The following is a 20,102-nucleotide window of genomic DNA, read 5'->3' on the forward strand; positions in this document are numbered from 1 at the left end:
TAGCTGTTTGTCCGTCTGTTGTCACGATGAAATTTATATTTATCTGAGATTTCTTTGAATTATCCTTGTGTTTTAATATTGTTGGAATTCAAATTTTTATCGATTTAAAATAATGTGGAGTGTTTTTATAATGTATGTATATAAAAAATGGTATTAAATTGTGCTAGTGTATTTGTATGTACATATGCTGGTAATTCCTGAATCGGGCTATGCAAAGTTGTATAGTGAGATTTAATTGAGTTTCCCCTCCGTTTCCCCGCTTAGTGATTTAGCTTAGTGATTAATTTTTTTCAAAACTTAATTTTTTAATTATTTTAAAAAAATCGCCCACGTTGCGCAACCCCTTATCAAGTTACTGTCTCTTTAACAACCCTGATAAAACATAATAAACCCTTTAAACGAATATAAAAAAGTAGCGTCAGAGCGATCTAAGTTTCCTTTAAAAGTATCCATATCCCATGACAATTATGTATCTTTGACCCTTGACCTTGATCTCAAGGTCATGAGGTCAAAAATATTAACGTCCTTGAAATCGCCGTAAAATTTCCTTTAAAATGATACCCCATATGACAATTATGCATATTTTGACCTTTGACCTCGTCGTCAAGGTCATGAGGTCAAAACTATTAACATATTTGAAATCTCCGTCAAATTTCCTTTAAAATGACACCCCACATGAAAATTTTCGTCCAATTTAATTTCGACCACACCCCCTGTCGCAGTATGGTGTGGTCCGATTGACCCCATTTTCGAACTCGGCCGAGAACTAAAAATTAGAAACATAATGTCGAAAACGGCGTTTAATTATATTAACTCGTTCTGGAGATATCCTGCTGACGGACGGACGGACAAAACGATCACAATAAGTAGCTGACGCTACTTAATAATAATCCAACTCGACTGCACTTTATCGGATGTATTTAGTTGTTAGCAGCGTTACACAATCTCAATATTTTGTCAATAATATGCATTAGTGTGGAAGGTACCAATAAATTGTGCAACATGATCAACAATAAAATAAATCGAGTATGAAAATAAATGCAAGTATTATTTTTTTAGCTCTTTGGAAAAAGTGGTGGCCCTTAAAAGGGCCGTTGGGTTTTGTTGTTTTTGGAAGTTGGTCAGGTCATCGTCTACTTGGAAGAGGTGTATTTGGTGACAGCCTTGGTGCCCTCAGAGACGGCGTGCTTGGCGAGTTCTCCAGGGAGGAGGAGTCGGACGGCCGTCTGGATTTCCCGAGAGGTGATGGTTGACCTCTTGTTGTAATGGGCCAGGCGGGAGGACTCGGAGGCAATCCGCTCGAAGATGTCGTTGACGAAAGAGTTCATGATGGACATGGCCTTGGAGGAGACCCCAGTGTCAGGGTGGACCTGCTTGAGGACCTTGTAGATGTACACGGCGTAGGACTCCTTCCTCTTGCGGTGTCGCTTCTTCCCGTCCCCCTTTGGCAAGTTCTTGGACTTTGACACGGCCTTCTTCCCCGCAGCTTTCCCTCCGGTTTTTGGTGGCATTTTGCAAACTTGTTTGAGATCTACTTCAAGTGAATTCAGAAAATTGAATGATGATGGGACGGAGAGACGACGAAGCTTTTATATGAGGAGGCTGAGTTGTGAGCTGAGTTGTGGAGAACTCAACAGAGTTTTGGAGAATGGAGGGAAAATCTTGGGTTGAGTTGCCGAGAGAATTCCTGAGTTCTCACATTTGCGAGGTATCTCGAGTGGAGGGAAGAGAGAGGAGGAAAAAGTCTACCCGGTTCACCAACGTCCGCTCTCGCTCTCGAGGTGTATATAATCAATCTCATTTCAGTCAATCTCCATCACTCGTCAACTTGCAACTTTTACAAGTTCACTCTACTTCTCATCAAATTATTTCAAAATGACTGGTCGTGGCAAGGGAGGAAAGGGACTCGGCAAAGGAGGCGCCAAGAGACATCGCAAAGTCTTGCGTGATAACATCCAGGGAATCACCAAGCCTGCCATCCGTCGTCTTGCTCGTCGTGGGGGTGTCAAGCGTATCTCTGGCCTTATCTACGAAGAAACCCGTGGAGTCCTCAAGGTCTTCCTTGAAAATGTCATCCGAGACGCCGTCACCTACACCGAGCACGCCAAGAGGAAGACGGTCACCGCCATGGACGTCGTCTATGCCCTCAAGCGACAAGGCCGCACCCTCTACGGATTCGGCGGTTAAACTGATCTCGTCCCTTCATCAAGCCCATCTTATAACCCAACGGCCCTTTTAAGGGCCACCACATTTTCCAAAGAGCTATAAATCAATCAATCTACGTAATACATTAAATGCATACATGATGATGTGTCTACTTATTATTGCACTGGTCAAGTTTATGATAAGAGATTTATCTATGCGATTTATCGGATCAAAACTCGTAAATTTTGCATAGTAATCACGCTGCATGCTGTTAAAGTTTGCACGAATTAATTTAATTTACGAATCTTGGTTCTGCGAATTTGTGTCGGTTGATGATTATATGGAGGAAATAACGACACAAAATAAAAATTCTTATGAAAGATATATACAAACTGAAATGATTCTCAAAATTACATTGCTGTGATGGTTGAGTGGAAATCTAGTAAATTTTGCATACATGAATAACATTAAATCATTGATGATTATGCATTTAATTATTATTATTGCACTGCCGTGTGAGGGGATGGAAAATGTCCCCACGGTTATTTGATGTTTTGGGAGGACAACCAACAAGAAAACGAAAAGGGGACGCCGTGGATGGGAGGATTTGTTGGTGACCGTGGTCGCAATCCCAGCTCATTAATTGTCGAAGGGTGGGTTATAGTCAGTTACATACAAGGCTGTATGGCCCGCTTCTCGTCCATTGCATTATGACTCATCACTACCCGAGCAGCACCATAAATTCATGGTAAGTACCGGACAATTTTTGCTCAAAAAATTTTAAAACGGAAAATTTGATGTTTTTTCCTACCATAATATATACCTAGACATATTACAGCATAAAGCCTGTTGGATTCCCGTTCGAAATTAAATTTTAGTTAATTAAATTTTTCAGGAAATATTTAAAACCAAAATTATAGCGATTCGAACGGAAACCCAGTATGTAGTATTTCAATTCTTGATCCGTTAACCAATTTCATAGATTTCAAGTTTGTCTATTACTTAATGCATACAAATAATTATATGAAATTTTGATGAGACTGCAGCGACGACATCCAATTTGGATGCATTTATAAAATGCTAAAATTGTAAAATACGCATGAGTGTTATTAGGGTCATAGGTTAGCTTACCTTCATATTATCCACAAGTCTGATTCGAAATCAATCATAAATAAACTACGAAGGGGTATTAATCACTGCATACATAAATTTCAGGAGGGCGAAATTACTGATTTAAATTGTAAAAGTGCATAAATGCTTTGAATGCACAAGGAAAAATAATTCCTCATCCATCCACCCGTTTCATTTTATTTTGCATCATTAACTAACAGCACTGCTTTGTTGACAATACTTTCTCGTCAACAAATAACCGTATAAAAATATGAAATGCATAAAAATAGAACTTGACGAGAGGAAGTTGGGCATGAACAAAGAAAGTGCATGCTCATAGTTAAATTATGTATCATTCGTCGGTACCGAATTTTTTTTAGCTCTTTGGATAATGTGGTGGCCCTTAAAAGGGCCGTTGGGTTGTTAGCGTGTAGATTTGTGAAAGCTGAGGAATTAGGCGGACTTCTTTTCCGTCTTCTTGGGGAGAAGGACGGCTTGGATGTTGGGAAGGACACCTCCCTGGGCGATGGTGACCCCGGAGAGCAACTTGTTCAATTCCTCGTCGTTTCGGATGGCGAGTTGGAGGTGACGGGGGATGATCCTGGTCTTCTTGTTGTCTCGGGCAGCGTTTCCAGCCAGCTCGAGGACTTCAGCAGCCAAGTACTCCATGACGGCAGCCAAGTAGACGGGGGCACCCGCACCCACTCGCTCGGCGTAGTTGCCCTTCCTCAAGAGACGATGGATACGACCCACTGGGAACTGGAGCCCTGCACGGCTGGATCGGGACTTTGCCTTTCCCTTCACCTTTCCTCCCTTGCCACGGCCAGACATGATGAGTAGTTTGTTTTTGGAACTTGGAGAGAGATGTTCTCAGATTGAGATATCAGCAGCTTGTGATGAACTTTGTTGGAATCGAGCTTCAATTTATACCAACTGGCTGAGTTGCGGAGCAGACCTCTTGAGTTCTGAGGAGCGAGCGGGCTTTCACTGCTTACTTTCAGCCAATCCTCATTCTCGCTCAGAACTCAGCCCTTCTCTATAAAACTGCAGCCCAAACTGAAAAACTTCATCACTCGCTGTCTCATTTTTCTCTTGAGAACAACTCTAATACCCAATCTACAAACAAACAATGGCTCGTACCAAGCAAACTGCTCGTAAATCCACTGGAGGGAAAGCCCCCCGCAAGCAGCTCGCCACCAAGGCTGCAAGGAAGAGCGCCCCTGCGACCGGAGGTGTCAAGAAACCCCATCGTTACAGGCCCGGAACCGTCGCCCTCCGAGAAATCCGTCGTTACCAGAAGAGCACTGAGCTTCTCATCCGCAAGCTCCCCTTCCAACGACTTGTGCGAGAAATTGCTCAGGATTTCAAGACGGATCTCCGATTCCAATCCTCCGCCGTCATGGCTTTGCAGGAGGCGTCCGAGGCCTACTTGGTTGGTCTCTTTGAGGACACCAACTTGTGCGCCATCCACGCCAAGCGGGTCACCATCATGCCCAAGGACATCCAACTCGCTCGCCGAATCCGTGGAGAACGTGCCTAAACAGTTGTCATCCATCACATCGCAAAAAAAACCCAACGGCCCTTTTAAGGGCCACCACTTTCTCCAAAGAGCCGTCATCATCATAGATTTATGCCAATCCGAATTTGTTTTTATTTATGCATGCTTTCAGAATTTTCATTTCCTTTTACGCATAATCCGCATTCATTTCATTCCTTTATTTGTACAATTTCTAATTTACAAATGTCTATCCAAACTTTCAAAGGGTCGAAAATTAAACTAATTTTAAGTGGTACACAAATTCATTCCGATAATGACACTTTATGATAAGAGTATGATTATCCCATGTTCGATTATCAGAGATTTGTTAGAAAATATTTAAGACTTTTTTTTTACTTTTCATGTAACTGGGTCATAAATATGCATACATGCATGTTGACACTCAATTTACATGGTTAAAACATCTAGCTCAACTTCCTGTATTATTTTTAAAACATGCAAATGTTTATCGTATTAAATATCATAAATAATAAATATTTTAAAACTGCAATGAATATCAGATTGGCTTATACATTTGCTGCTCTATTGCATGCAAATTAACTCTAAACTAACGTCAGATTTGAACTCTTCACCTTGTTAAAATCCATGCCACATGCAGGATTAAATTTCGGCAATGACAATGACACACGAAAAATAATATTACGCAATACTTACAAGTTTAATCATAATTGAACCCTGTGATCAGGCTAAAGTAAATACTATGCAAAGCGATTGATCGTTAAATAAATCAGACTTATCATCATCATCCTCGTTTTTTTCAGCAGGAGACTCATTGAGTGAGATCAAGCAGCTCAGTTGCGGGTGTGTGGGATGAAAGTAAAAGTATTTTTGGAGGATTGCGTAACAAAACAGAAATTCCTCACTTTTAAGTGAGGGACAAAACTTTAATTAATTAATTTAGTTAGCTTTATTTGACTGAAATTTATTTAAGAGATTTTTTATCGTGTCGTCCCACCAACGAGATATAAGTTTAAATAACGATTTAAAACTGACGTTTGACAAATTATAGTAATTTTTAAGCATCGTTGGTAAGTTTAAGTCAAGCCACATGCTGAAGCGATACAGATTCAAGTGTAATTAATTAAGGTAAAATTGTTTATTTTTGTGCAGAAAACACCCCACTTTCTGGTCTATGGTGGCGCTAGAAGAATTAGCAATACTGTCGGTTTGTTTGAATTTGACATGTCCACGGAGGCACCTCCATCAGGCCATTCTCCCACGACAGGGAAGGGTCATGATGTCGAAATTGGCTTGTCCCGCACCGTTCTGACCCAAATCTTTGGAAATGAGTTTGTCTCCACTTTGTTGGACTCTTATCAAGATGTGGGCGGGGTACAAACTCCAAATTCTGATGAAATTCTGCACCCTTCCCCTGCAAAGAGTCATCTTGTCTCGAATGATGGACCCAGCAAACCAAAGACCCCACGAACCTCGGCGAAGGATCCAACGACGCTTGAAGATTTGAAGACGCTAGGGTGAGCTGACTGAATTATCTAGTTATCACAGTTTCTACTCTTCTAATTTAAGAGTATGAGCATTAAAATAAGAATAATATTATGGTACCTGTTTGATTTAGGTCACCAAACTCTCCAAACTTCTTGGATCATTTGGCCGAGCACATGCAACGACAACTGGACAGATTAGAGGAGACTGAGAGGCGACAAATGGACGCCGTCCAGCACGAGGGTAGACTTGGGCCGACCGTTGTCAAGATGGGTAATTAATTCATTGATGGTTTAAATCGTGTTTTAATTAAATGTCAAGATATTTATGATTATGACTAATTTTTGTAGACGTAGGATCGCATGTTGGCTCCTTCATAATCAGTACCGACAGGCTTGGGGTCAGCTCCCAATGCAATTTTGGCTCAGTTCGAGCCTGTGCATGTGTGTATAAAGGAAAATGGCAGTACGAAGTGCAATTGGGGTCTAATGGTGTCATGCAAGTGGGCTGGGCGACGTTGGAGACCAAGTTTTCCCAAGAAAAAGGAGTCGGAGATACGATCGATAGGTGAGTTCTTGTTTCAATTGTACTGCAGTTTAAGTATTTTTTTATAATTCCCTTGATCTGGACTTTAGCTTTGCCTATGATGGAAATCGCCTCAGGAAATGGAACAAGAGCACCGCCCAGTACGGTGAAACTTGGCAAGCAGGTGATATCGTGGGCTCGTGTATCGACATGGATTCAGGAAGTATAGAATTTTTTAGAAATGGGAGAAGTCTTGGTGTCGCATTCACTGAAATTCGTCGAGGACCCAAAATCGCATACTTCCCAGCAGTCAGTTTAGGTAAAAATATTTCCGTGTAATTCTTGCAGAAATCATTATTAATTATTACATATTATCCTTCTATTATCCATTTTCAATTATAGCGTATCAAGAAAACATAGTAGCAAATTTCGGCGCAACCCCGTTACAATTTCCCGTCGTAGGTTATTCCCCAATTCAAAGCCTTCCTCGTACCGCTGACAATATGAAATCCACCCTGTTACTCTCCTGGTTCGAAAAGCTGCTGCCTTACTATCGAAATAACGAATTTAACGAAACGTCTACTAACGAATACAAAGCTCTTCTCGTCATTTCAAACAGAATCATGGAATTTTTAGGGCCTAATTTATACTCTGGATTCGTCGTTGAGCAATCTTTTTATCCATTTTTTGCCCGAATTCTTGGCCTTCCGGAGAAGATTAGTCACGCTGATAAAATTTCGAGTAGTAGTTATAATGAACTCAACTATGACAGGGTAATACTTTTGTTGGATATTATGTGGACACTGCTTGAGGTGAGTGCTTGCTAATTTGTTTGTTAATATTTGCAAATTGATTATAACAATTGTCTAAATGTTAGGAGAGCGAGATGAAAAGCTGTTTGGAACGATTTTGTGTCGTACTGATGAACCAATTTAGATCGAATTCAATGTCCATGGAGTATCCGTTTCAACGATATAGTTTACTTTGTTTAATTGCGTTAGGTATTCAACTTTGACATTTTTAATTAGGTTTTATCTCTTTAAAATGCATATTTTTGACTTGTATTTAGTAAAACATCGAAAAACGAGGAGACATTTCATAAGAAGTTTGTTACTAGATCGATCTGGGTACGTATTATATGTAATATATAATAGAAGCATGAAATGAACTTGGTATTTTGCTCAGCAGTCGCCTAGTCCATTTTCTCCACGTTCGCCCCATGGACGAATCTATTCTGGCTTCCAATGTCCCAGAAACTTGGTGGCCAGGAAAAGGGCCCAAGTCCGTCGCGTATGAACGAGCTTGTAACGTAATTCAACAACAAGTTTCAGGTCAGGAGAACTGCACGAACTTGTTTGTATTGGAATTATTCATGAATTTAACGAGCAATTTTTTTTTTGCAGTTATCGAAAACTTACAAATCATGCTTTTAAAAGTCCTGTTAACTAACAACGACGGAACTGACCGGCGACCTTCATCTCGTGCCCTTTTCCTACGCAAGTTTAGAGTTCATGTTCGAGATGTCATCCGAGTAAGTTGTTTAATTACGATTCGTTTCAATTAATATACGAAGTTGACTCAATTAAACGTAAATTAGCCTGGGTCTGTGCTCCACCAACCAATTCAGAAAGCGATGTGCTGTTTCTTTTCGTTTCTGAGAACGATATCCGAACTCTACTCTGAAGAAGTTGAACACTGTACCGAAATTAAATTTCCAAACATTCCACCATGCATATTTTATGACACTTCGGTATGTTGTAACACTTTGCATACATCGAAATGTCAGGGTCATCTTACAGGGGTCTCCCAAATTTTGCTACAAATTTCACTAATTTTTCCTAAAATTTCGCCAATTCACCCTCACTGGGCGCTTCGCGTCCCGGACCGCTGTGACCTTTCGGTGTTTTTTTTTCTATATGTATACTGTTGACTAATCTAAAACATTATTAGGTCGCGTACCACGACATGGAACGAGTCGGTGGTTTGGCCTCCTACTTATACAAAGCTCACCACACCGATATCGCGACCAAGCTATCCATCCCGGACTACATACAAGAAAAACCTGCGGCTACTTCTTCTGAACAGCCTGATCCATCCGTTGCTGGTTCATCTCTGACTGGTAGTCCCGTCATAATTCAAGTTTCTACCTCCGCTGCTACAGCAGACGACAACATTATTACGAGAGATATGGCCATAGCTGCTGCCTCGCCAGATATAATCATGACGATTCCACACCGTTTTGCGTCACCTCCACCACCTCCTCCGCTTCCCCCTGCCCCTCCAGTCGCCATGTTTCCGACTATGGGCTCACCTCCTTTTCCAAGGGAAGTCACACCTCCGGCAACGGAGCCCGCTTCAGCAACAAGTTCGGACGGGGCCCTAGCCTCAGCACCACCACCAACAACAACACAGTTTGGCGCATTAATAACTGGGACACCGAGGTTGGTCGCGTCATTAGAAAAAAAACATTAATTTTTTAGAGTTTTGTTAAAAGTTATATTTATTTCATCTAGTGGTCACAATCTTTTGATTCCAATGATGACTGACTTCCGCACTTTGGAACAAGGTTTCACATTTTATCCAGGAGGATTCGTCGGATTTACAAATATTGACCATCGCACTAGTGTCCAGCCTAAAAATCCAGCAGTTGCCCTGCTAGGAAAAGACTCGGGATCAATTGACCCCCTCTTCAGTCTGAGGGAACTGCTAGATGATGCCATCATCATTTACTGCAGCGGAGTTCAAGCAAATGTGGAAAAGGTGGTGACTCTCAGGACGACAATCGATAGCTATGAGGAAGCCTTAAAACAAGCCAATGCGAACCTCGCCTCTGTCACAACTAGTTCCGAACGTGACGAGATTGTCCGCTCTATTGAAATATTTACAAACAAGTTAGAAGAACAATCACGCCACATGGCATGGGTAAAGAGCTCTGTATTCACCAAGGAACGTCAAACCTACGTCTACAAGTTGCTCAGAGTTGTCCTCGACACGCTAAGACTGGCTTCCACGGAAGGAAATTTGTTTACATTCGTGCCGGAACATTACATCTCAACGCTTATTAATTTGAATTGGCTCATCGTAAATCAAATGCATCCTACAGTTGCTTCGGATAATTTACCTGGTTTGTTATACAGAAATTCAGAAATTATACAAATGCGCTGGATTTGTTAAAAATTTACTTATTTTTTGTGTAGATCTAGCTCATTTGTTGTCTCAAGTTGCTGAGTTTGTTGCAACACATTTTGCCGACACGAGAATCGTCATTGCGGAAACGAAGGATACTCTTACGCAAGCTCTCAGCACTTTTATCTGTAATCGTCAAATGCTCACGGCACTTGAAGAAATGCCAGGGGAGTCTCAATTAGGAATGATCAAGGCTATTCTCCGTTCGTTAATTAATTAACATCCTATTTCTTAAGTAAAGAGTGCACAAGTTTAACAGATAGTAACATTTATAGGACCGTATGAAAACCGAGCATGGGCACAGAGTAATTGGATGCTCGTTAGAATGTGGCAAGGTGACGGGTTTGCATTTCAATATCCTAACTCATGGGGTTTCAGAAGATCTTATAGAGCAAAACCGGTCCAAGATGAGTTTGGAATTTCGACCAATTTGCGTACGACAACACTGCAAAATTAATTGATACTACTTAGCTTAGGATACTTTGAAATATGTATTCATGAATTTATTATGTGTAGCTCCAACGCCATCGAAAGTCTTCCAAAATCATATCGCCAATGTTTTGATGAACGATCAAACGTTTGCAGTGAGTTTCCTGCATTCGGTACTTAACCAGTTAAATTGGGCCTTTTCAGGTTTGTTTAATTATTTTAATCCTATGAATATGTGAAATTAAATTATTCTGATTAACATTCTAATTAACAACAGAATTTGTTGGATTGCTGCAAGAGGTACGATTATATTTAACATAACATAACGTGTTGGTGACGTGGTGTCACCAATTTTTGACTAATTCGTAACGTCTTATTTATTGTATTCAGATTCAATCCGCAAGTGCTCGCCCGGAACGTGTCTTCGTGGAGAGTAGACAATTGAAGATTTGCTGCACCTGCTTCGAATTGACGCAAGCTTTACTCCGAGTTATGGAAATGGTTGTGAATATTGCGCCTCCAGTATTAACAGACTTCACGCGAGATTCTGCAGAGCCTTTGCTAGGACGTCTTTCAATGGTGCAATATTACATATTTATTACTTCATTAATAGTCTTTTTAATATTGTCATAAAATTAGATTTAACATTTATAACATTACATTGTATATTTACAGCTACTGAGTCAAGTCATCAACAGGATAGGATCGAACACTGGCTGTTTTGCAAACGTTATCGATTTAGATATTCCTGGATTGGAAAATGTAACGCATTATCCCATTTTGAGTGCTGTTGCGGGGATCATAGTTGGGATGATTCTTCCCGACCTGGACAAAACTGGTTGATTAATTGTAGTTTTGATCACTCATTATACTCAATTGACTTATGTTTGTATTTCTATTTGCACCAGAATCCGATATCACTGCTACCAAAACTGTATTAAATGAACCAAGTTTTGAATCTAACTCGATGGACTTTTTTATCGGAAGGAATCAATCTCATGTTCCTGAGGGGAGAAGGATTTTCTCACTGAGAGACTGTGAGTAGTTGAACTTAACAACTGCTAGACATAATTCAATTATATTTCCATTTTCAGATGTCCCACTGGATGTTTCCGAAGGTGAAATGCACCAGTTGGATAGTGTGATTAATCACTTGAACTCGTGGTCTGAAAAATTGTTACCCGAAACGGGTGATATAGATGATGACGCGATCTGTACAATTTGTAAGTCGACCCGATATTTATGAATTGTTACAACAGTAGTTTGAAAATAAAATATCCGTCTATTATTACAGGTTACGCTTATCCAAAAAACGCGACGCTCAAACCATGTAATCATCGTACCTGCAAGAGCTGTATCCTTCACCACTTAATGAATCGTGGCGACTGTTTCTTTTGCAAGGCTCCAATTCTCCAAGTATTCCTGGACGATGGTACTAAAATCCACGACACAACTCTATCCTCCACAGAGCCCAACGAACGAAGTAATCATCGCCGCAGTTGAGATTACTTTAATCTTAATCCCCTCTTGGAATTTTTATCTGATGACGAATCCTAAATTTTTAACTCTTCGCAAGTATTTCGTAACCGATGTAGGATGATTTTAACTATTTTGAACGTCAGCCCGACTCTTAACCCCGTGACTGTGATTTTACTTCCGCTGCTTTAAAAGGATAATAAACGTAAACAGGATTAAATTGAACTGCATGAGAGCAAAGTCGTTTAAATACAAATCTCATACAAGAGTCATAAAATACCTAATGGACACATCATTATATCATCTAATCATCTCATCATAATTTCCCCTGGCCAATCGTCATGCATCTATTCCATGACATACCTTATATTACTCCTTCATCGTTTGCTATTTGAGTGAGAGTATACACAATCATCCATTTATGTACGAATCGTCGTGAATATATTCTTGTTTTACCATTAGTGGTACACATGCGTACCTACTTTTCGACAACAGGGGGTTTATTTACCCTGAGGATGAGTAGTCTATTTGATTGGTTTGACTCGCAACCATTTATTTATTGATCTTGATACCATTTACAAATAAAACAACTCTTTCTTCATTGTTTTGAAGTAGAAAAGTAGGAAAAAGGCAGCAAAAAATGCAACCCGTCCATCTAATCAGGTACGAAGAAGGGGAGGAGCATGTAATGGCAGCACAGCAGCCGTGAAACATCACCTTCTTTCACGCCTCATTGTTATATTTCGTCCAGGATTTACCTTTTCTCATCCATCTCAAGTTAGTTGAGATCGTCAATAATAAGGAAGCTAGCAGTCGTGCAAACAATAAGATTGAGGACCAGCAAAACGCGATTATTATTAGGAAAAGACTTGGATGAACCAAATCTCATCTCATCTCCAATCTGGCACTCACTTCACTCACATAGAGCTCCACTAATAAATCACATTTGAAAGAAAAACAAGCCTCGATCTAATTACTGTTACACCTTCTGGCTGGATAATTGAGACATGAATGATGCATCATTAATGCCACTGATTTTTTCCCACGCTCAATCAACCATAAATATTTGTTAATGAAGAAGCCAAAAGTTAAAGGTGAAAGTTCTCTCGTTAACTTATTTTTCACAGTTTTTCTGCTGTAATTATTTACATTAAAACAATCATAAAAAAATAAAAATATCTGGAATAGTTTCGTGAGAAGTTAATATGCAGCTACATATATGAATTGAGTAAGTCATTTACTGTTAGTATTTAAGTTATAGTAATGGTAGTGGTCTCATTTTTGCCCTCTTTTTTAACACAATATGTACAACACAACATACATAAAACTCATTCATAATGATGATAATGAAATATGATATGGAGGTTTAATACTCCATTAGAATGGGAAATGATGATGCGCAAGGGGTATTTTAAAATTTTAATGGTCAACCCATAAAATAAAAGCTAATGAAAATTAACATTAAAACTTTTCCAGCCAGTCAGTATCAAATTGCAGACTGCGTTTCATTCCTTGCCTACATTACATTTTCCAAGTCAATGATCGATCCCCTAAATCTTCCAGAAACCGATAAGTCTAACAAAATATTTATGGTGACATCCAATTTTCGCTCTACGTCAACAAACTCTAATTTCCTTACAAGAAGGGTACCAATCTCCCTCCCCAACCTGTCGTGAAATAAATAAATACAATGTTTCTTGATCCACTCCGACATGCTGCTGAGCTGGTTGACAAGCTAACAAAGGAGGAACATCCATTATTCAGCCCAATAATCCAAGAAATGAAAAATCGAACCCTTTTCTCAAAATTGGATACATAACCCAATCCGACTTTGTAATGCGTATCATTCTCATCGTACGATACGTATACGTCCAAAAGGGACCTCATAAAAATACTGAAATACGCCAAACCCAGACAAACAATAGATTTAAGTATAGATTCACTACTAGACACATACATCCATACTAATAATTCAATCCAATCCCAAATCCGACCATACTTTTACAGGTAAACACAATTCTGCCCACTTACTTTAAGTTAAGCTGCTGCTCTCGTTTTAAAAGTGTTGAACTTTTCTTCCACAAAATACATACATATTATTATATTCAATCTACTTCAAAGCAATTGCAGCCAGCCGAACGACGTGCTGGAAACAAACCTTTTTTCCAACTCTTGACACACAAGGCCTTCATTTCATTTCATCCACGTCCATATTATTCATCCAACTAACAAACATAAACCAAACCCTGCCCAAACTAAACCTTAGCTAAAACTATAATGCTCTAAATATAATGAATGGTACATTGCAGTGAGAAATACGAATACAATACTTTTCTTCAACTTCACTCTAGCATGTTTTTTTGTCTCAAAGAATATAATAGTCTCATCGTCGTCTCAAAAGTAAGTAAGTAATAATAATACTTTGCTTGTAATAAAAGGGGCTGCTTCTGCTGCTGCTGCTGGATTGTATAACAATAAGTGTGAGTACCTCTCCTCCTTAATAATAAGAATATTTAACTTGGGCTTACTTCTTCTTCACATTATCATTATATTATACACCTTTCCTACCAATAATACGTACTCAATACTAACAACGAGTGGTGAGACGTTTAAGGAAGGAAAGCCTCCATCCATCCAATCGGAAGAAATGTAGCAGAGATAAATAAATATGTATGTACACCTTAACCTGTCTTGTCTCCTGTTCCTCCTCGTTAAGAAATACATGCTCTTCTTCTTCTTCATCTTGATCATCATATCCAAATAGCAAATCTAGGCTTCATTTCTCATCCTCCTCCTACTTGAGTTGAGTTGAGAACCTCAAAAAGCATTTCATTTCATTTATTGAGCAGTAGTTTCTCTCCTGATTTTACTTACAAGACTGAACAATCTTCTTCATCTACGCTCTCTAAGCACTTAATTTCCAGGAGAGAATACAAAAGTTGTTGTTTAGTGTTAAAACGACCACTAAACCGAGTACACAATTTCTTCATTAATCAGAAGAGAAAAAGTCTCAGTTTTTCAAACCAACACCTTTCTTTTCATACATACATACGTAGAATGTATTTATTTATTACGTAATGTAAATAGGTGCTCCTTGTTCTCAACTTAAAATCTGTTTATCTAGAGATCTGCATCTGAACAATGATTATCACCTCGTAACATAATACGTGACATTATGTAAAGGAGTCGTAAATAATTTTTTTCCTGCGTATTTACCCAGTGAAGATGCCTACAATAGGCTTGTGCATAAAGGAAATTAAGAAAGAAGCGTGTGCTGCTGTGGTAGAAAAGGAGTGTGGCAGTGGAAATAAGAATATAATGAAATAATCAAGTGTGCACTTAAAAAGTGATAAAAGAAGGGAGGCATACATTATCTTCTCATGCATGCGATGCAGGGTTTGGAAAACCCCGGGGTTTTTGTAGAAAAACCCAACCCCTGGGGTTTTTCCGGGGTTTTTGGGGTTTTTGTGGGTTTTTGGGTTTTTGTGGGTTTTTGTGGGTTTTTGTAGATTTTGGGGCAGGTTGAACCAGAATTCCTAAAATTATATATTAGAGATAAACTAATTTTATATACAATTTTAACATGCAATTTTAACCGTTATCATTGATTTGGACTGTTACATCGAAAATTTATGTTTGACATGTAAATCTGGATATATGCAATGATATTTGGAAATTCAAGTCGCAAATGAAGATTCTCAAAATTTCAAGATGAAGTAGAAAAGTTAATTAGCATTGATCTACGTTGTAGTTTAAGGGATTTTGTTTCAATCTACCTCAAAATCCTACAAAAACCCCGGAAAAACCCACAAAAACCCACAAAAACCCGCAAAAACCCCATTAAGCATTAGGGTTTTTCCGGAGATTTGATACCCCAAAAACCCACAAAAACCCCAAAAACCCCAACCCACAAAAACCCGGGGTAGCGAACCCTGATGCGATGTACACAATGTGAAACAACAAAGTCAGCAGAAATCTTTGTTTTATTCCATTCAGCGCGTCTCGTGCCTGCTGCATTTCACTTCAACTTCTTCTTGCACGAGATGAAGATGATCTTCTTGGTGGATGGATTGGATTCAGTAAAAATTGTGCCCTGATCTGACCGTGAACTGTACAATGCGATGCGATGAGATGCGATGCGATACTGGATTCCTGGAGAATTGGATGCATGATAGAGTTCATTTTGTGAATGAGTCCACTTGATAGCATGGGCGTGAGAGGTACACAAATAGTTGATAAGAAATAATACTTTAGTTACATACGCACAACGGAGGTGAAATTGGAACAGAGATAAAATTGTGAAAAAAATGAGACAAATTCTAAAGAGTGTAGTTTAATTAAGACATCTTTCATGGTCAGGAACTGCAAATTACGACTTAATTGATTTGGAGATGTTAAATAGCGTGTAAAGTCACTGCAGAATGAGTCGTTGGTGGAGAAAGGGAGAGAAAAGTGGTGCCCCTTATTAAAACTGACAAATCAGCCAACTATGAGAAAATATGAACTTTCTCTTCGTAATTATACCTCTGATCGTCTCAATCCCCTCACTTATTCCTAATCTCATCGAGGCCAAGAGAAACAACGGACACGGAAATAATAATGATCGACCACGACGCCACCAACATAACGCCAACTCGGGCAATTCGGTGAGTTTCATCAGGTGTAATAAGTTTCAAAATTTTTGCAATTACTATTATGAAAAATTTTCAAAGTTCAAATGTTCAAAATTCTAACTCCTAGGATTTATCACTGTGGATTGATGAACAGTTTATTAAACGGATAAGTGGTAATAACTTCAAGTAAAAATGTTACATGGGAAAATTTCTTCAATTTCGATCATTTTTATTTAGGTTTCCCGATGGAAATTCAGATCATAACGGACGGCAATGTGCAGGTAGGTAGACAATTTTTGTCCAATGACATGAATTTGTTATTGCATTTTAAGTCTGTTCATTGTTACATGTTTATACCCCTGTTTTACTCAGCAATACCTGTTGGATCCTAATTTTGAAAACTATTTACCGGTGATACCTTCTGAGGTGAATTATAAAGACAGAAAAAAACTATGCATTAGTAAACAAATTTTTCATGCATTGCTATTATATACATGCAGGTTGGGATGGTCAACTTGACGTGGCGAGCAGGGGAGAAAAAGTACTTTTATAATTTTGACAGACTCCAGTCATTCAACGAGCAAGTGTTAACCCCACCCATCTTATCAATCGAAACGAGAGGAAAGATTCCTAGAAAGCCGAAATGTAAATGTGACAAAAATCTATTAGCTAATTTACATTACAGAAAAATTAATTACTTATGGATGTGTTATGGGACAGCTTTCAGCGTATTGCTGCCCTGTTCCGGGAAAGAAAGTGGGATCGCCCTCTTCACGATCGGCCTCCTTATCGAAACACGGAAAGGTCACGCCCTTCAAGGTAACACAAGTTCTCTGCTCGAAGAGAGTATTTTGTAGTCCATTTTAATTTGCAATTTAATTAGGATAGTTAAATATTTATAAATTATTATTATAGGAACCCCATTTAGGTTTAAGCTACGTAAAGAATGTATCGTTCGTGAAGGGCCGGATCAAGAATGTGATAAGAAATGTGCCAATGGGGGTTGGTGTACGAAGGAGAAAGTTTGCCAGTGTCGACAGGGATATCTCGGCCAGTACTGCCAGAGTGCGATGTGTTACCCGAGGTGCCAGGTAATTTAAATAATGTATAAATACTGAAGGTAATAATCCTAAGAACCCTTAACCCAAAGAAGAATATAACATAGTAAGCAGAAACGCCAACCAATAATATAACTGATCATATTTTAATTGACAGAATGGGGGGATTTGTTCTTCTCCTGGGGGTAAGGATAATTTACCACATTAATTAAAGTGCTTTTACGTAACATACTTCATTCAATTTTAAATTGCAGTGTGTGACTGTCCAAATGGTTTTCACGGAGATTATTGTGAAGGAGGTTTGAAATCTATTTAATTATTTCTTTACTTTTATCACAGCTTTTAATTATTCAATGGTCTAACTACGACTAAAGTCAGTTATATAATTTATATTACACCCTCTCACTAATCCAAATAGCAGCTTTACACCCCGTTTTAATCAAGTTAGTTAGTGCAGCATAGCCCGGTGTTTGTTCCGCCCCCTCTGCCAGCCCAGTATCGTGATGCTCTTGTTCTTCATCTCGAAACTTTGTAATGTAGTCTATCAGTTCTTTATTTCCTTCCAAATTGGTACTCATTAGTTGCCTAATCTGATTATTGTAATGTTCCGTGATTGTGGATTCTACTGCTACGGTGCACGCCATGGCAGCCTTTTCGCCAAGTAGAGCTGTTCCTATTGATTAAATTAAAATAACTTATCCAATTTAGTTCAGAAATTTAACAACAAGTTTGGTTTGTACCTGCGCCCAAGGCGAAGCCGGCTATATTCCAAAACGGTAACATCGCCGTGGGTCGAGCTCTATATTTTGGGATGAGGAGTTCAAACACTCGTAAATGTTCTTTCTCTTGGTCCCACATGTGCTGAATTAGTGGACCAGATTTAGTGCTCCCTATAATTATATAAGTAACTTCAATTATTACTGAATTCATTAGCAGACATCCTGTGACCGCTTGAAATTAAAATTTACCTAAAACTGCCATTTGTCCAGCATAAATTCTATTGGCTCCATACTCTCCAGCATGATCCACTCTTATCATTCGGTCCCTCATTTCGTGCAGCTTTTGGCTTTTGACTTGTGATGAATATCTTCTTACATGGGAAATCACACGTAGTGATGTGGGACGGTTCATGGTTCTAAAACATATAAAATAACTTAATGTTCAATTTGTCATTGTAGGGATTTGCGGAGAAAAATGCTTAAATGGTGGAAAATGTATCGGGAAAGATAAGTGTGACTGTGCTCGTGGGTGGGTATAACCATAATGTTTATTTATTTATATGAGATAGCACGTATGCATATTCATGAAAATAATCCATAATTCACAGGTATTACGGTCTTCGATGCGAGTTTAGTAAGTTGGTTTACAAATCGACAAAATTAAATTGGAAAAAAGAATGTGAGCATTTTTCTTGTTTTAGGCAAGTGCATGATTCCTTGCCTCAATGGAGGTCGTTGTCGAGGGGTAAATAGGTAAATGTTTCAACTAAGATAAATGTCACCTAATATTTAAATAACAATGAGAACAAAATGTGTTGCAGTTGTCGATGTCCCTTTGGTTTTTCGGGAGATCACTGTGAAATCGAACTAACTACGAGCAACCGGTCCATCTCGCAACGCCACACGTGTTCTGTCCCTTGTCGACACGGGATTTGTGTCAGCCCGAATAAATGCGAATGTCAAAGAGGTTGGCGTGGGAAGAAATGTTCGAGAAGTAATTATACAAAACTATGTACAAGTAATCAATGAATTTAATTATTAACTAATGGCACTTGTAATATAGGAATTTACACGGACTAGAGGAAAGTCAAAAGTGAATCCTTCCCTTCTAACCTAATCATTAGTCGATCTTATAATTCCACTTGTGAAATGTGATTTCCCTGTACACAAAACAGAACAGCCCACACCAACTAAACTTATGCCAGCATATACATTTATTTTGAAGGATTTGTTGATTAATAAAATGACTTTGAAATAAAGTGAAAGTTTCACTTCGCCGGTGAAAGCTTAAACCTTTCATAGTTAAACTTACAACATTAATAAGTATTGCATGTCAATATTAGCCATAACAGACCCTTACTTATGTGTTACTTTACCCACTCAATCTAATAACCCCCCTCAAAAATAAATTACCTTTCACCCTCGTTCCAAACGTTAAAAAAAATTCAGAATAATAACAAATTGAACTTTCTTATTCCTTGATTCTTTTAAATAATTTCCCACGGTACATTGTCAACATTCCCGTCTCATCGCACCCCATCCACATTTCGTCGCCATATCGTCGTTAATATTGTCGAAAGTCGACAAACCCTTATCATACGGCACGCCCACTCGATCTCTTACCTTACGCCTAAATCCCCCTTAAAACCCCCTTCGATAAGCTTCAAGAATCCAGTGAAATCCTGCAATCTCATCTTGCCCCTCGTTCTCCACTATATTTACACATTCGGACCAAACACTCGCCTCTCTTTCTCCAGCTGAATTATACAACTTTCTCCCAAAAAATTTCCCAATTTCCGACCGATTTATTCCCAGGAATTTATTATTTTTCCAAAAATCG

At 38.9% G+C, this 20,102-nt stretch overlaps 7 protein-coding genes across 11 annotated transcripts; 4 read left to right on the forward strand and 3 right to left on the reverse strand.

The window, feature by feature from the left end:
* Nucleotides 1-1,073: 1,073 nt before the first annotated feature.
* Nucleotides 1,074-1,531, reverse strand: LOC110859785 (histone H2B.3-like). The gene has a single exon (XM_022108775.2). The coding sequence runs from the start codon at nt 1,509-1,511 to the stop codon at nt 1,134-1,136; it is 378 nt and encodes a 125-aa protein (XP_021964467.1). The 5' UTR covers nt 1,512-1,531; the 3' UTR covers nt 1,074-1,133.
* A 271-nt stretch (nt 1,532-1,802) lies between these two features.
* On the forward strand, nt 1,803-2,248 carry LOC110859791 (histone H4). The gene has a single exon (XM_022108781.2). It carries the CDS (start codon nt 1,876-1,878, stop codon nt 2,185-2,187), a length of 312 nt encoding a protein of 103 aa, XP_021964473.1. The 5' UTR covers nt 1,803-1,875; the 3' UTR covers nt 2,188-2,248.
* Nucleotides 2,249-3,649: 1,401 nt separating this feature from the next.
* Nucleotides 3,650-4,164, reverse strand: LOC110859852 (histone H2A). The gene has a single exon (XM_022108865.2). The coding sequence runs from the start codon at nt 4,084-4,086 to the stop codon at nt 3,709-3,711; it is 378 nt and encodes a 125-aa protein (XP_021964557.1). The 5' UTR covers nt 4,087-4,164; the 3' UTR covers nt 3,650-3,708.
* A 150-nt stretch (nt 4,165-4,314) lies between these two features.
* LOC110859746 (histone H3) lies at nt 4,315-4,852 on the forward strand. The gene has a single exon (XM_022108725.2). The coding sequence runs from the start codon at nt 4,385-4,387 to the stop codon at nt 4,793-4,795; it is 411 nt and encodes a 136-aa protein (XP_021964417.1). The 5' UTR covers nt 4,315-4,384; the 3' UTR covers nt 4,796-4,852.
* Nucleotides 4,853-5,602: 750 nt separating this feature from the next.
* LOC110859830 (E3 ubiquitin-protein ligase RNF123) lies at nt 5,603-12,097 on the forward strand. 3 transcript variants are annotated; one of them, XM_035859805.1, is made up of 22 exons: nt 5,603-5,841; nt 5,924-6,288; nt 6,390-6,529; nt 6,607-6,823; nt 6,892-7,100; nt 7,184-7,593; nt 7,659-7,782; nt 7,851-7,908; nt 7,967-8,112; nt 8,185-8,312; nt 8,379-8,531; nt 8,732-9,222; nt 9,295-9,905; nt 9,979-10,170; nt 10,243-10,401; nt 10,484-10,600; nt 10,674-10,696; nt 10,787-10,975; nt 11,072-11,234; nt 11,305-11,433; nt 11,491-11,619; nt 11,691-12,097. In XM_035859805.1, the coding sequence occupies exons 2-22, from the start codon at nt 5,996-5,998 to the stop codon at nt 11,897-11,899; spliced, it is 4,290 nt and encodes a 1,429-aa protein (XP_035715698.1). In that variant the 5' UTR covers nt 5,603-5,841; nt 5,924-5,995; the 3' UTR covers nt 11,900-12,097. The 3 variants fall into 3 exon arrangements, with proteins under 3 accessions (XP_035715698.1, XP_021964522.1, XP_035715699.1); XM_022108830.2 differs by having other exon boundaries at nt 7,970-8,112; XM_035859806.1 differs by lacking the exon at nt 8,379-8,531.
* Nucleotides 12,098-14,675: 2,578 nt separating this feature from the next.
* Nucleotides 14,676-19,573, forward strand: LOC110859822 (protein shifted). 2 transcript variants are annotated; one of them, XM_022108820.2, is made up of 15 exons: nt 14,676-15,218; nt 15,869-16,518; nt 16,613-16,658; nt 16,723-16,766; nt 16,858-16,911; nt 16,986-17,130; nt 17,206-17,304; nt 17,401-17,576; nt 17,701-17,728; nt 17,798-17,842; nt 18,722-18,791; nt 18,871-18,896; nt 18,964-19,015; nt 19,084-19,256; nt 19,326-19,573. In XM_022108820.2, exons 2-15 carry the CDS (start codon nt 16,372-16,374, stop codon nt 19,340-19,342), a joined length of 1,122 nt encoding a protein of 373 aa, XP_021964512.1. In that variant the 5' UTR covers nt 14,676-15,218; nt 15,869-16,371; the 3' UTR covers nt 19,343-19,573. The 2 variants fall into 2 exon arrangements, with proteins under 2 accessions (XP_021964512.1, XP_035715710.1); XM_035859817.1 differs by lacking the exon at nt 14,676-15,218 and having other exon boundaries at nt 15,713-16,092; nt 16,232-16,518.
* Nucleotides 17,840-19,997, reverse strand: LOC110859823 (5-demethoxyubiquinone hydroxylase, mitochondrial). Of its 2 annotated transcripts, none has more exons than XM_035859819.1 (4): nt 19,886-19,997; nt 18,512-18,678; nt 18,284-18,433; nt 17,840-18,216 (listed from the first exon to the last, which is right to left on the reverse strand). In XM_035859819.1, the coding sequence occupies exons 1-4, from the start codon at nt 19,954-19,956 to the stop codon at nt 17,936-17,938; spliced, it is 669 nt and encodes a 222-aa protein (XP_035715712.1). In that variant the 5' UTR covers nt 19,957-19,997; the 3' UTR covers nt 17,840-17,935. The 2 variants fall into 2 exon arrangements, with proteins under 2 accessions (XP_035715712.1, XP_021964514.1); XM_022108822.2 differs by lacking the exon at nt 19,886-19,997 and adding an exon at nt 19,676-19,821.
* Between the last annotated feature and the right edge of the window lie 105 nt (nt 19,998-20,102).

The sequence above is a fragment of the Folsomia candida genome, unplaced genomic scaffold, assembly GCF_002217175.1.
Source record: "Folsomia candida strain VU population unplaced genomic scaffold, ASM221717v1 Fcan01_Sc028, whole genome shotgun sequence".
Taxonomy (NCBI): Eukaryota; Metazoa; Arthropoda; class Collembola; order Entomobryomorpha; family Isotomidae; genus Folsomia; species Folsomia candida.

What these genes read in the sequence shown, in the direction of transcription:
- LOC110859785 (XM_022108775.2), bottom strand. Translation starts at nt 1,511, where the DNA reads ATGCCACCAAAAACCGGAGGGAAAGCTGCGGGGAAGAAGGCCGTGTCA.
- LOC110859852 (XM_022108865.2), bottom strand. Translation starts at nt 4,086, where the DNA reads ATGTCTGGCCGTGGCAAGGGAGGAAAGGTGAAGGGAAAGGCAAAGTCC.
- LOC110859822 (XM_022108820.2), top strand. Translation starts at nt 16,372, where the DNA reads ATGAACTTTCTCTTCGTAATTATACCTCTGATCGTCTCAATCCCCTCA. An exon ending in ACGCCAACTCGGGCAATTCG is followed by an intron (nt 16,519 to 16,612) that starts GTGAGTTTCATC and finishes TCTAACTCCTAG; the next exon opens with GATTTATCACTGTGGATTGA. An exon ending in TGTGTTACCCGAGGTGCCAG is followed by an intron (nt 17,577 to 17,700) that starts GTAATTTAAATA and finishes TTTAATTGACAG; the next exon opens with AATGGGGGGATTTGTTCTTC.
- LOC110859830 (XM_035859805.1), top strand. Translation starts at nt 5,996, where the DNA reads ATGTCCACGGAGGCACCTCCATCAGGCCATTCTCCCACGACAGGGAAG. An exon ending in CTTCCCAGCAGTCAGTTTAG is followed by an intron (nt 7,101 to 7,183) that starts GTAAAAATATTT and finishes TTTCAATTATAG; the next exon opens with CGTATCAAGAAAACATAGTA. An exon ending in AATGATCAAGGCTATTCTCC is followed by an intron (nt 10,171 to 10,242) that starts GTTCGTTAATTA and finishes TAACATTTATAG; the next exon opens with GACCGTATGAAAACCGAGCA.
- LOC110859823 (XM_035859819.1), bottom strand. Translation starts at nt 19,956, where the DNA reads ATGAGATTGCAGGATTTCACTGGATTCTTGAAGCTTATCGAAGGGGGT. An exon ending in AAGGGGGATTTAGGCGTAAG is followed by an intron (nt 18,679 to 19,885) that starts GTAAGAGATCGA and finishes TATATGTTTTAG; the next exon opens with AACCATGAACCGTCCCACAT. An exon ending in CGGCTTCGCCTTGGGCGCAG is followed by an intron (nt 18,217 to 18,283) that starts GTACAAACCAAA and finishes TTTAATCAATAG; the next exon opens with GAACAGCTCTACTTGGCGAA.
- LOC110859791 (XM_022108781.2), top strand. Translation starts at nt 1,876, where the DNA reads ATGACTGGTCGTGGCAAGGGAGGAAAGGGACTCGGCAAAGGAGGCGCC.
- LOC110859746 (XM_022108725.2), top strand. Translation starts at nt 4,385, where the DNA reads ATGGCTCGTACCAAGCAAACTGCTCGTAAATCCACTGGAGGGAAAGCC.